Source organism: Miniopterus natalensis, chromosome 5, assembly GCF_054644295.1.
Source record: "Miniopterus natalensis isolate mMinNat1 chromosome 5, mMinNat1.hap1, whole genome shotgun sequence".
In the NCBI taxonomy this organism is placed as follows: Eukaryota; Metazoa; Chordata; class Mammalia; order Chiroptera; family Miniopteridae; genus Miniopterus; species Miniopterus natalensis.
In genome coordinates, this window is record NC_142085.1 from 74,188,536 (window position 1) to 74,201,937 (window position 13,402).

The 13,402-nt window shown below is 44.1% G+C and overlaps 2 protein-coding genes across 2 annotated transcripts in view; both read right to left on the minus strand.

Moving 5' to 3' along the window:
- MAP7 (microtubule associated protein 7) overlaps positions 1-6,424 on the minus strand; it is a 133,604-nt gene extending 127,180 nt beyond the window's left edge. The window contains exon 1 of the mRNA XM_087817185.1: positions 6,358-6,424. Coding sequence (XP_087673311.1) covers positions 6,358-6,424 — 67 coding nt within the window. The remainder of the gene's footprint in view (positions 1-6,357) is intronic.
- Positions 6,425-11,856: 5,432 nt separating this feature from the next.
- Positions 11,857-13,402, minus strand: part of MAP3K5 (mitogen-activated protein kinase kinase kinase 5) — a 157,531-nt gene continuing 155,985 nt past the window's right edge. Inside the window, exons 29-30 of the mRNA XM_016204919.2 lie at positions 13,266-13,342; positions 11,857-12,583 (exon numbers count right to left, since the gene is read on the minus strand). Coding sequence (XP_016060405.2) covers positions 12,511-12,583; positions 13,266-13,342 — 150 coding nt within the window. The 3' untranslated portion in view covers positions 11,857-12,510. The remainder of the gene's footprint in view (positions 12,584-13,265; positions 13,343-13,402) is intronic.

Consider the following 13,402-nt stretch of genomic DNA (forward strand, 5'->3'; position numbering starts at 1 on the left):
GTATAATTCAGAGCACTGCGAGAGCCAAGACAGTAATGAGACAGAAGACACCAACCCGCTGAGGAGCTAGACAAACTTTGGAACCTTATTTTCTAGAAAATAATAAGCCTAACTCCCATATACATTTATCATGCAGAAGCTCAGACCATGCTCAGTGCTTAAATGTCCAGTGACAGATGAATCAAGACTTGGACAAAGCACTTGCAAGTCCACTTTAGAAACTGAGGACTGATGCTAAGTATTCAGTTGGACAATATAAATTCTGTCAACAAGGGATTAATAATCAGGACCATAAAACAAGCTATCTGACCAATATTTCCAGCTTTCTAATTGAAAAAAAAAAAAGTTATTTTCAAATTCTAGAAAGCCATATTTCAAGGGACTAGCAGACAGACATTAAGGGGGAGAAGAGACTTGGGTCGGCATAAGATGTGCTGTACAGAGGCACTCTGTTCATAACAACTTCAGAATACAGACTCCACAGGAAATAAGAAATACTATGGAAAAGAATAAAGGAGCCAATGATATTGGAGCCAAATAAAAACTACACATTATATCTCAGCTCTGGATGCAACACTGCCTTCACAGGTTTTCCTAATTCAAGGGAGCATCACTTAGCATCAAAGGCCACTATTTTACTTTGAGGTGTTTATATGGCTTTATTTAAGAGAACTTGGTAGAATGGCAAAAAGCTAAAAACAAGAAACCGAACAACATTAAGTGTTGGCAAGAATGCGGAGCAACTAGAACTTACAAACATTGCAGAATTGTACAGCCACTCTGGAAAACAGTTTGGTAGTTTCTTAAAAACATGTATTTAATATGAGTCAGAAATTCTACTCCTAGGTATTTCCTTAGATAAATAAAAAAACCATGTATGTAAATATTACAGCAGCATTATTCAGAAGTGTCAAATCCTGGATCAATGGGCGGATGAATTAACAAGCTGTGTACTCCAGTACAATGGCAAACTACTCATCAATAAACACTATTGATACAACACATTTGAATCTCAAATGCACTATGTTAAGTGAAAAAATTCAGACTCAAAAGGTTACACAGAGTATGATTCCATTTTTACGACATTTTGGAAAAGGCTAAACCAAATGATTGGCGAACAGCTCAGCGGCTGCCCAGGGCAGGAGGAGAGCCTGACCACAAAGGGGCAGCATAAAGGAATTCTTTGGGGTGAGTGACTCTTCCAGACCAAGATTATAGTGATGGTTACATGACTATATATTCAACAAAACTCAATAATTGTATACCTGAAACACCAGTAAACTTCTTGTACACAAATTAATAGGTAAATTCTAAATAGAGAGAAAAATCCTTCTGCCTAGTCAAGGATTAGAAAATTTTCCCGTTTTTCAGCAAACTATGGAGTGTCTTTTAAGTTGGCTGTCTCTACTTTCCAACTGCTCATCTATTAATCACTTAAAATCTGGCACATGCCCCACTCTTGAACCAACTACTCAAATTCCTCTTCCAAAGGTGGTCAGGGACTACCTGGTAACCAAACTGATGGCTTTTCCCTCCCACTCTTTACTCTTTGAATCCTTGACCTCTTTGTGCCTCTCCACTGGCAGGTATGGCATTGCTCAATTATACCCTTTCTGGATTCTCCGCCCATCTTCTTGGCTGGCTCTTCCACCTCCAATACTTTAAATGTTGTTTCACCCCTTGGCAGTTTTTATTTATAAGCTCTCCTCACTCTCATGGCTTCAATCATCATTCCTTTATGGAATGAACAGCAGAGTCCTAACCTTCATTTTTCTCCTTCATGCCCATCAGACATTTCTGCTACATGTCTCTCTTGTACTTCAAATGTCCGTGTTTAAAGTAGAGATTTTTCTATTTCTCCCACCAAAATCAGGTCCTCTTCATGAATATTTTCATGCCACCCTTAGGCCAATGAGCAAAATTCAAACCTGGAGTATAAACTTATATGTCACCTTTTTACCTGCATCCTTTGACACGTCTTTGTAGCATCTTGAATTAATAGTTCTTGTCCCATTTCCACTGCTATGCCACAGTGCAGACCCAATGGTTGCCGAAATTTCTGCAGGAACTTCAAAGCTGGTCTGTATGTTGCTGAACTCTTCCTTCTTACAATCCATCTCCTCTAGTCTATGCTGCCACTTCAAAATGAGGGCCACCTAGGTAGAACCTCTATCACATCCTTCATCTCCAGAGATCTGGCTGGCTATGAAGATGTTCCTCACGCACTCTCACCACCCCCATACTATCTTCCCAAAGCAGCAAAAAATCAATGGAAGAGAATCACTTTCCTAGATGGAGGGACTAGGCATTCATGAAAGGCACAGCTGAGCTTTCAAGATTCGTGGGCACAGAATTACCTGCTTAATCATGCTTTAATCAAGATGTTATTCTTGAGAATCATCAACAGTATCCCACCACTCGCCACAGAATCATGTATGAACCTCTTAGCTTGACCTTTAATCACTACACAATTTGGCCTCAATGTACCATCATTCCTGATTGATCATCTAGAACTCTTTCATGTTGAGCCTCATGAGTCAGTATGATCAAAACCTTGCCCTTTTCCACACCAGCACCTTATTTCTCTCTCGCCACCGTTCAATTTTACATATCATTTACCCACTTTTAAATTAATTACTATACCCAGTATGTCCTTCTTAATGAATGACTGCAGCTAGAAGTAATTCTCTCTTCACTAAACTCCTCATAACCTGATGATTTGTTTGTAGGTTTTGTTTTCCTTGCTAAACCCAAGGATCATGTCTTCATCAAACTTCCAGCCACCATAATGCTAAATGTACAGAAGGCACATATTTCTTGGTTAAATTATTAGACGCTTCAATATTTCCAATTCTTACATCAATACGAGACTTGAGTTTTTTAAAAATAACCCCTTTCAAATGATTATTTTTCATGCACCAGGTGGGAAAGATGTTAGAATTTACTTTTAGAGAACATGCCAATGTAAATTAGTGTTTCACACACATTCCTAACTAATGATATCAAATAAATGCATGCTCCTGAGTACAACTGCCTAGTCTAATAATAACACTTCCCTCCTCCTCAGCGAGATGTAAAGGTAAGAGTCGGTCACAAAACAATGGGAATAAAGTTAGCTAGATACCCCAACGAAGCATTACTAGGTCTGGGACCTGAATTCAAAAGGGACGAGTTTAACACCAAGTTGTAGTCTGAGCCTCTTAAAATTTTTATTTGCAGGTATTTGTAGACCCTTAGAGCTAAGTGCGACCTCAAAGATTACTTTTTTAATTTGGAGAAATGCAGTGAAAGGTCATGACCAAGATCATAAATAAAGCCCATGTTTTTCTACTACACATCTCGCTAGAGAGAGAAAAAGCCCAATAACCCCAGGTACTAAGTCATTTCCCCCACAGGAACGGCAAAATGCACCAATTGCAGGCATTAACTATTCCCTGCGCATGAGTACGCAGTCCCATGAATTAGTCAAAAGCAGCTTGAACTTTAGTCTTAGCAGTAGGCTTTATAAAAATTAGGTATCGAATTGGGAAATTAGCTCTGCACACCCACTCTCCAGTTTTGGGGCATGAGCATAAAAGTAAATATACAAAGCTTCAGCAGAGGCAGCTTTGTGAATATCAATCAATGGGACAACTCAAAATAATAACCTGAAAAGGACCTAACGTCCTCTAGTGGTGAAATTGAAACTTATTTCCAAGTCTTTTTTTCAGTTCTCGCTTACCTTTGGATATTGAAAATATAGAAAGAACTGTTCATCCTCTAGAAAAAAAAATTTCACCACAAGGCATGTTATTTGACTACCTTTGAGTATAAGATAAATATATGTTGACAGAAATATGGTTTTTTAAATGTTGGATTTATATAGTAACCTTTCAATATTCTTAACAAATGTCTCCTTTCACAGGAAGTATACCATTAATTTTCAACCCATCTCTGATACACACATACAAATGTGTGTAATTATGAACGCCTTACAGGTGTTATTTTAATAATTATCTGAGATTCTAATCTAAATTGCTCTAAAATTAAACCACAGTCTTTGCACAGGGACACAAAAACTAAAACATTTAAGAATGGGCTCTACCTCATAATAACCAGATCTAAAAAGGGAATAAAATAGATCCCTCAACAAATGTTGCCATTTGAGGTGGCAATTTTCTCCTCTTGATGGTAATAAAATTCAGAAGTCCCCACACCTCCCTCCCCCAAATCACCTCTATACAAACAGGTTAAAAAAAACCACAAAAACACCTGCAGCATTTGGATGTGTAGAAGGTGAAGTATGTTCATAAGAATCAAGTACTACATTGAAGTCCTATGTTCAGGTATAGGTAACATGTTTTAAATATATGAAAAGCTTAAGTTGTTAACATTCAAGAAATCTGCACTTGTTTGCTCAAAATATTGCTACCCAGATTTTTAAAAATACATTTTCACCTTCGCTCTTTCTTCGGCGCACCTGCTCACACAGGTGCTCCTGAGCACTAAAAACACTAATAGTCACCAAGGGCTAGGAAAAAAAACAAGAAAAAGATGTCAGCCAGAAGTAAGTTTTAGTTAAATAATGAAGTATGATTATTCAAAAAACATATATGAAATTGCCCCTTGGAAACTGAAGTGTCTAGGCAAAGGTGAGGAACTGTTTTCTGTGAAGGAGATGGTAGCCAATTAAATTCCCATTTTCATAAAAGAAAATACTTCGCTGACAGCCACACGGCTGATTTGTATGTTAAATGTTAGAAGCCCTGGTTCACTAGCTAACCTACCCAGGCACCGAGGAGGCTAGTTTGCAGTTCACTTATATCTGAGCAAGTTGTTCATGGGCAGATTCTAAAAAGTGTTCTTTTGTTTGTTTGTTTACCACGGGTTGATGTGTATTAAATACCTCGAACAATTTTGTTGCAGAAGCAGAACTGGGTGGGGGTTAGGCACGGAACCATTTACATTCACAAGGAGGAGGATGCCCTCCTGCTGCCCCGGCCTGGGTGAGCCTAACCCGGGGCACCCAGTCCATCAAGTTCCCTAAAGCCACTACAAAGGCATCTCCACTTAGCCACCCTCTCCCCACCCCAAACCAAAATGCCGATCTACAGATCTTTCAAACACACAAAGACAAAATAAATCACTACTGGAAGGAGCATGACTTCACAGTAAACAAGTTCAAGACACCTTGTCAGGCTTAACCGCGGGTATTTTGGCTGCAGGGATTAAGTCATTAGACTTTGGGTGTCCCAACTCCTCCTGGCAGAGCAGATGCATAATCTGCAAATACTGTTACAGCTTTTCCGGACCTTTCACGTTAAAATAAGCATATCCCCTAAATCAATAACACCTTTTTGTGGGGAGGGGGTGAGTCTTACATTTAGGAGACACTTGTTTCCGATTATGTGTGCACGTAAGCAGAAAATGCATTGCAACTGGAATTTCTTTTAAAACTAAGAAACTGCCTCAGCGCCCCCATTTCAAGCGTAGGAAGATACCCGAGTTTACCCGGCAAGAACAGAATAAAAGAGGGAGGACCAGGAGACGGGCGGACCTGCGAGGCAGTGTCTCCAGAAAAACCTATCGCGAGCGGAAAATTCGTCCACACACAAGATGTGGGTGCGGGGGAGACTGCTGCCCGTCTGGGAGACGTGAGCGCCGCCCCCGGGAGTGCTGCGGCGGCTGCGGGGGTCGGCGGGCGGCACCCCCCTTCCCACCTCGGGCTGCTGCACGGACTTGAAACATGAACTCGGGACCCTTTCAAGTCACCGACTCTGAGCACGCCGGGCCCCCTCGCAGGTCCCCACCACCCGGCCACCGGCCCTGCCCCCAGAGCCCCGACCTCAGGCTTTCCCGCAAGCGGGTCGTAACTGTGGACAGCAGAGCGGGGTCCCCCCACCGGAGCCCCGACGAGCGGACGCGACCCCGGCGCGCGGGGCGGGGGCGGGGCGCCCAGACGCGGAGAATCCCGGCCGCCGCGCCGGGCCGCGGACTTTCCGGCCGGCGGTTTGGTTTGGGGGATACGATCTCCCCACTCGACTCGGCAGGTGGGAGGGCAGCGGCCGCCGCTTCTCCATTTCCTCCTCCCGCCCGCGCTCCCTGGCGACTTTCCACCTGTTGTGGGAAAGTCGAGGCGGAGCGCAAAGGGGCGACGGGAACCGGGGCCGCAGCGCCCGGACACCGCCGGGCCGGGCCGGGCAGCGGAGGGCGGAGGGACCGCGCGCTCCGAGCCCGAGTGCGCGGGGCTCGGGGCGGCCGTTCCCAGCCACGGCCGCGGAGGACGGGATCGCCGGCGCCCCGCGCGACCCCACCAGCCCGGTTCGCCGCTCCCCGCTCGTGCCCGCGGGGACCCGCCTGCCCGCGCCGCGCAGTCACCTGTTTCGCTCTGCACGGCGCCATCGCTGCCCCTGTGGCTGTCGCCGCCAGCTCCTAGCTCCGCCATGGTGCTCCGATGACGCGTCCGGAGAGCCGCTCCGCCCTCTTCCTCGGCTCCGCTCCCGCGGCCCCCGCCCCTGGGGCCCGCGGCCCAGACAGGTGAGCGCCGGCCGGGGAGGGAGGAGGGCGCGCGAGCCGGGGCGGGGAGCCTGGGGCAGCGCGCCCCCTGGCGGGCAGGTGCGGCGTGGCAGCCGCCCCGACGGACGCCTCGGGGTCTGGGCTGCGGAGCCTCGGGAGGAGCCCGGCACCTGCCCGAGCCTCGGGCCGCCGCCGCGGACCGCTCCTCGCTCCTCGCTCCTCGCTCCTCGCTCCTCGCTCCTCGCTCCTCGCTCCTCGCTCCTCGCTCCTCGCTCCTCGCTCCTCGCTCCTCGCTCCTCGCTCCTGGAGGTCTGGAGCGGGGTCGACGACTCTTGGTGGCTGTAGGGCCTGGGACTGGGGAGGGCAGATCAGCGCCGATGAGACGAGGACTTCGGGATGCTCCGTTCCGCTGTGAACTCTGGCGCAGCCGGGTCAGTTTTGAAGTTCATGGTGACAGGGCGCAAGGCGTGCGACGCCACGTGGAAAGCCGAAGTTCGCGGGCGGGATCAGGCGGGGACGGTCTCCACCTGCAGCTTAGGGCCCGCGGCTGGTGACAGCCGTTCCTCCAGGCCTGTGTACCTGGTGAGCCCCGGGGCACACCAGGGAGTGAAACTTGTGCGCAGTCTGCGGCTTTTCTTATTCTTGGCTTCCCATTAGTAACTACCTTGTGACTTCCGTCCGGACTGCTCAGGAAGAACAGGAAAAAGGCAATAAGCAACAATTGCTTTTCTCTTTTTAAAGAAACAGAGTACTAGCTGAGGAGATACCAATTTCTGCTCCAACGGACAAGTCAAGGATAAGCAACAAACAGCTGAGGGGGGAAGGCAGCCGCATAAATGGAAACACAGGGAGCAAAACTGAGCTCGGCCGGCCGCACAGGAGCGCACGCCCACGCCGGGGGGCCGGAGGCGACCCGCGCGCGGCTCCCGAGGCTCGCAAACCCGCAGGGGCCTCCGCGGAACCCGTGGGATGCCCTAGGGCGCCTGAGGAGGGCTGGGTTTCTTGCTAGGGTGGCAGCTCCCACCATCCTTTCATGAGAAGCCTGCCATCTGAGCCCAGGGGTGGGTTGTTTTTATTTGGTTTCCTGGTTCACTGGCTGGCTGGGTGGAGGTTTTGATTAAAAGACACTTCACTTTGGTGTACTTAGGGATTTCGACTGTGGGTTAGGCAGACTGACCACATTCAGATCACTCTTATCAGAAAAATAAAGCACCAGATGCGGGAAGATAGTTTTAAACCTCCGCTTGGGCCCAAGCAAAGATATTTTTTTACTAACATTAAGTCATCGGATTGTAGGACACTTTACTGTGAACTTGACTGTCAGGCTCTTAGCTGAATGTAGAGAGGCAAACTCTGGAAGAGCCTTGGGGAGGGGAAGTGATTTGTTTTCAACCTGATTTACTCCCTGAGTAAACCATGGGTACTGTCTTTGACACCCCCCCCCCCCAATTAAGACCTACTTGTGTTTATTCTTCCGTGTGCGTGTTTTTGGTTTTCGGGTGTGCTCATCCCTTCTCCCATTCTTTTGCTAACTTACACTTTAGTCTGTCACCAGTTACACAGAAGTAAGTGCAGTAAGAAACACACCGAAATCCAGCCCTTAGGCCCCGTAGAGACCGTTCCAAATTTAGTTCGGCTTCTGTAACAACATGGAGTGTTCCATGAAAATGCAGGAATGGGCGACATCTGTTAAATGTCGTGCGCCGGCGCTTGTGCTGTGCTGTGCTTGACTCGGGACACGGAAGCCATCTGTCTGGAGCTCCCGCCTCCATCTCAGATCTCTCTGACTCATCAGTTTCCCTTTCTGGGGGGGAGCCCACCTCCTAACGCCATCTGCTCCCCGCCTGCCTCCTTTGAGACCTCACCCTTTCTCCGCCCTGCTCCCCAAATGCCTCTCCATCAGGGACGCCACCCCAACACACACATTCAGGACTCTGATTCTGAAAGTTTCTTCCCGAGACTTCCCATCTTCCTCAAATGACTGTCACACATTTTGTCCACCAAAGCTAATAAATGTGTGGACTCTGGTGCCATGACTGTCTTCTCATCTTTGTTTAACCAGCTGTAGTCTTTCTTGCCTATGAAAACGTCCCAGGGTGTGAAATCAAATTATCTATTATTAATTTTTAACCTGTCATTCCCCTAGATTTTCTTCAGCACTCCATCCTGTGATTGTCTTCCTCTTGGCTTACACCACTGGCCTGGTTTTCCTAATTTCTCTGTGGTCATTTTTCTCCTCTGCTGACTTAAAATTCCCAAAACCTTCTTCCTCCCAAAATTTTAGGTCACACCCTTTCTCTCACAACTCTATTATCTCCAGAATATATACCCTTGACCTCAGTCCTAACTTCCACAGTAAGTTCTCAATGGTCTCTGCACATTCCTCTTGGTTCAAACTGCCATTAATTCATCATGTCCAAACCAGCTCCCCTTCCTAACTTGCCTGTTTTTTTTTAATTCTTCTCTAACATAAGCTCAACATCTAGCCTTTCCTCCCGTCATCACCACCCAAATCATAGCTCCCAAATCTTGTCAATTTGTTTTAATCTCACCCTCTCAATTCCTGTTGCTCTAAGTCCTTCCTACTAGACCCTCCTTCACATCTGAAACGCTCTCTGCACTGCCTTGTCCACTGTTCCCTAATTTACCAACAGTTTCGCCAGATTAATCTCACACGCCACTTTGCACACACACACCCTGCTCAAAGCCCTAATAGATTCCTCATTTCTACATTATTGCACTCCACTTTCCTGACTGGCCACCTCCTAATCACACTGAGCTCTACCCCATTTTCCACTTTTCATCTTTGTATTTCCAGCCAAACATGAGTTAAATGAGTCAATTTGAGGGGGTTAATGTAATATTAAAAATTGTTCATTTTCTCCAGAACACTTTGCAAATCCCTGCTTTGTTCTTGGTGCTTTGTGCCCTGATTGACTTCCCTGGTTGACTTAACAATTCTTTCCCTCTAAGGCCCAGGGTAAGGTCCACCTGCCTAGGCTCCCAGCAAGCTTGTCCTCTGAACCCCTCTAGGGGCTTCTGGGCTCACCCCTCATCCAGCCTTTAACGTCGATTAGGTGTGATTCGTTATTGCAAATTTGTCTCTTCAGTCTGACATGAATTTTTGGTGGCAGGGACTTTGTCTTCTGTTTCTCTATAGTGTGTCTATAAAGTCTGGGGCCATCAATGGCTTGGTTTACAAATAGATGTTCTCGATGACATAATGTGTTGCCTGCATTCTGAATTTAATCGGTATCATGTGTATGATACAGTGCCTGACACATAGTAGGTGTTCTGGTGGGTTAACAACAATTCCTCATTGCCAAACCATTTTTTTGTAGTGGTTTAGGAAAGAATGAAACAAAATATGCAATGACAGGATTCAGAGAAAGAACCAAAATGTGGTTAAAAGAAACACTGCATCTACTTTCCCCAGCAAATTCCGGTTGTTTCTATTACAAGACTGCCACCAGCACCCATGTGTGTAACTGTTCTATTACCATTTTTCCAGGCTCAGCTCTGGACCATCGCTTCTCTGGGAAGCTTTTCTTGATTCCCTCTGGCAGTCAGCTTAACTGCAGCACTTACTGCATGTATTGTAGTTTCCGCTTTGTCTTGATTTCACCAGACAGTGAACTTCAAGGCCAAGAACTATGTCTTGTTTGTGCACCATAATATATAGCACCCAGGAAGTATTTAATAACTACTTTTGAATGAATGATGAAATAACAATAGCAGGCAAGAGCTGAGTGCTTAGTATCTGCTAAGCATTGCATTAAGGACCTCACCTGCATTGTTTTATTTAAATCTTAAAACAACCCTTTGAAGAAGGTAGGCTGTTTTCCCCATTTCAGATGAGGAGACAAACTTGGAGAGGTTAATTAATCTGCCAAAGGTCAAAAGGTAAGTCACAGTTTTGCTCCAGGCCTCCGTGTTTAGACTCTTGCTACACTAAATGAATAATGAATGGTAACCATCTCACTACCATCCCTATGGAAAGGGGCTTTCCATTTATCTCTCTGGGTACCACTTGGAATAAGGAGGTGGGACTTCATAGTGTTAACTCATCTGTAGAGCTTTTAAAAAGGATCTCTGGGCCCTATCCCAGACCACTAAAAAGTTTCCCTAAGGTGGTGGCATCAGTATTTTTAAAAAGCATCCAGGTAACTTTAATGTGAAGTTGGGTATAAAATCACTGGCCTAGATTGATGACAAAGGCCTTTCAAGTGAAACCTTTCATGAAACTTAGGCCACAATGGAACTGCCTTCTTTTGTGACTAAGACCCAAAATGATGTCTGGGAAGGTATTATGAACCACCTAGGGACAGAGGAACATTTGATCATGAAGATGGGTTAGTGAAGATCCCCCCCAAAAGAGTATCATTAAAGAGTTGGTTGAACATGGGCAGCTGGATCCTATATACAGTTTAAAAGCAGCACTTAACCATTAGTTTGGGCAGATGAACTGTGGCTTCATGAAGAAGTTACGCTGTATTTTGGTATGAGTGAAATGAGAGACATGTCATTTAATTTACACTTCACCTTCTTCAAAATTTCCCTACAGGATGCAAGGGGCAGCTATCTGTCCTCAGGATTGAGAAGTAAAACAAAGAAGATGCAGCTATGCAGTTGCAAATATCAAATGAGAAAGTACTGGTGAGAACTTTCTGGATAATCTAATGCCTAAATGGGGACATCTGTAATAGTATCAACAATAAAAATGAAGGTAAAAAAATAAAAATAAAATAAATTGTACCTGGATTTTCACATAGAAATAAAGATGACTCCTATTTTATCAAAGATTGTTACATATGGGCCAAGTGAACAGCTCTGTATTATTTTTATCTCAATAAACAGTTTCCTCTGTACTCAAGAAATTTGTTTCTCATTGATCCATCTAGGAACTTCAGGCTTCATTCTATTAATATGAGCAGGCTTAGAAAATATAATATTCAGCTTAAAATAAAATATTTCTCTCCATATGAGGACTAAAATTAAGGAGACAGAAAATGCAGTGTTCTCCACTGGGATGCTTATCTGTAGGTCCTTTGAGATACACAGTAGTCATTCAAGATAACTCAGGGCCTTGAGAAAAATACATTAACTTTCTTTTATTTTCTTTTTTCTTTGACCTCTTTCTTACCACTCTGTTGCCCTAAGGAAGAACTTGGATATCAGTTGTTCTTCGATTACTTGAGTAGAAGGCAGGTTCTATTTAATGTTATAGCTGAAGAAACAACTAGAAATTTGACACAGTAGTTTGTCTAGTTTTTCAAAACAAAATGAGAATTCTTTAGAATTTATCAAAACAGTATGTTGAGAGTCTTTTTTTACTTTTTAGAGTAAGTATGACACAATGGATAGCTTTAGAACAAGCTAATTTTACTATGATTCAGGCATGTGCAACTGGTACAGTTCAGTAGTAACAAAAATGACTCAAACCAATGTACTATAGGCCAGAAACTTAAGTTACAAAATATAGTCAATATTACAATTAACACAGATAAGTAAAAACCATTGCTTAGATTCTGCATATTTAAAAAAACAAACTTTATGCAATAATTGAAATTATGCATTTCTACTCAGATTAATAGGGCATATTACAAATATACATAAGCCTAAAAGGTTGTGGTCACATTTTGGTTTTGTTCCAGTGATGCACAATGACATGAAATGTTATATCCGTTTCGTGTGAAATAAACATTTGGCTGAAGTATAGTCAGTAGCTGCTGAGTTCAAAATATTTCCATTAAAATGTTTAGAGTAAACATCCTAAACATCTGGGTATTTAGGATTATTTTGAGAGTTTTACAAAGAGTCCTTATGAATTTTAGAAATAGAAGCATTTAGGAAATTTCAGTGTATTCTTTTTTTTTTTTTTAACACGAGTAAACAAATACTGGATTTAAAGTGCAGCTTCTTCCTCCTCTCCCTTGGATTCTCCCTTCCTTAAGAAGATCAGTTCTGCTAATTGTTAAAATCTCCAGGGAAGGCTGGAAACAAAGTGAGCAACAGTCAAGTCGGCTTGTCCCTCTGTTTGTCTCGGAAGTCAGTGATGGCCTTCCACAGTGTGCACAGCATCCCTCCCCTGTTTAAAGACACAAGAACACAGTAAAGAGAACACTTCATTTGAAACATTGCCCTTGAAAAAGAAAAGTGACTGCTTAGCCTTTAACTGCTCTGATCGGAACATGAAGATCCCAAAGTCTTGTTAGTCATTATGTGTTCTTTTTGTATATATTTCCCTCACTATCTCTCTACGCCTTTCCTTTCCACTCCCATAATCTACCAGGTCCCAAAGCAAAAAGGATTTTCAGCACTTCTGAAATGTCTTTTTCAGAGGCCGGTGTGAGAAAGTTATGTATGTGATTGGCCAGATAGGAAAAAAAAAATTATATAGGAAACCATATCAGATTATACAAGGTAGCTGGATGGCAAATCAGCACTCCATCCTAGTATTTCCAAGTATGGCACAATCATGAACGAAATTGGGGCATTTGTTTAAGGCAGCTTTAGAATAACTGCATGGTCTTAGTCTGATACATTGTCAAAAATATTCTTCCAGTTGATTTACATTTACTAATATGGAAATATTGGTTATTAGAGTTTTCAGTATAGTCTAGTTCAACCAACTCAGCTTATTCAGAGCAACTGAGAACCAAGGAAGACAGCCCAGGATTGCAGAGCTGGTGAGAGCTACTCAGGGACCCAGACTTCCGGACCTCAGTGCTCTTGCCATCATGACAACTGAATAGAAAAAAAAGTGGTACCTTAGTCTCAGGCATTTTAGGTCATCACGTGTAACATAATATAGAACATCCTCTAGTGAATAATCTTCAGCCAAAAACTGTGGATAAAGTAAAACATGCACAGAAGTTAGAAGTTTTGCACACCTTTAATAGCAAAC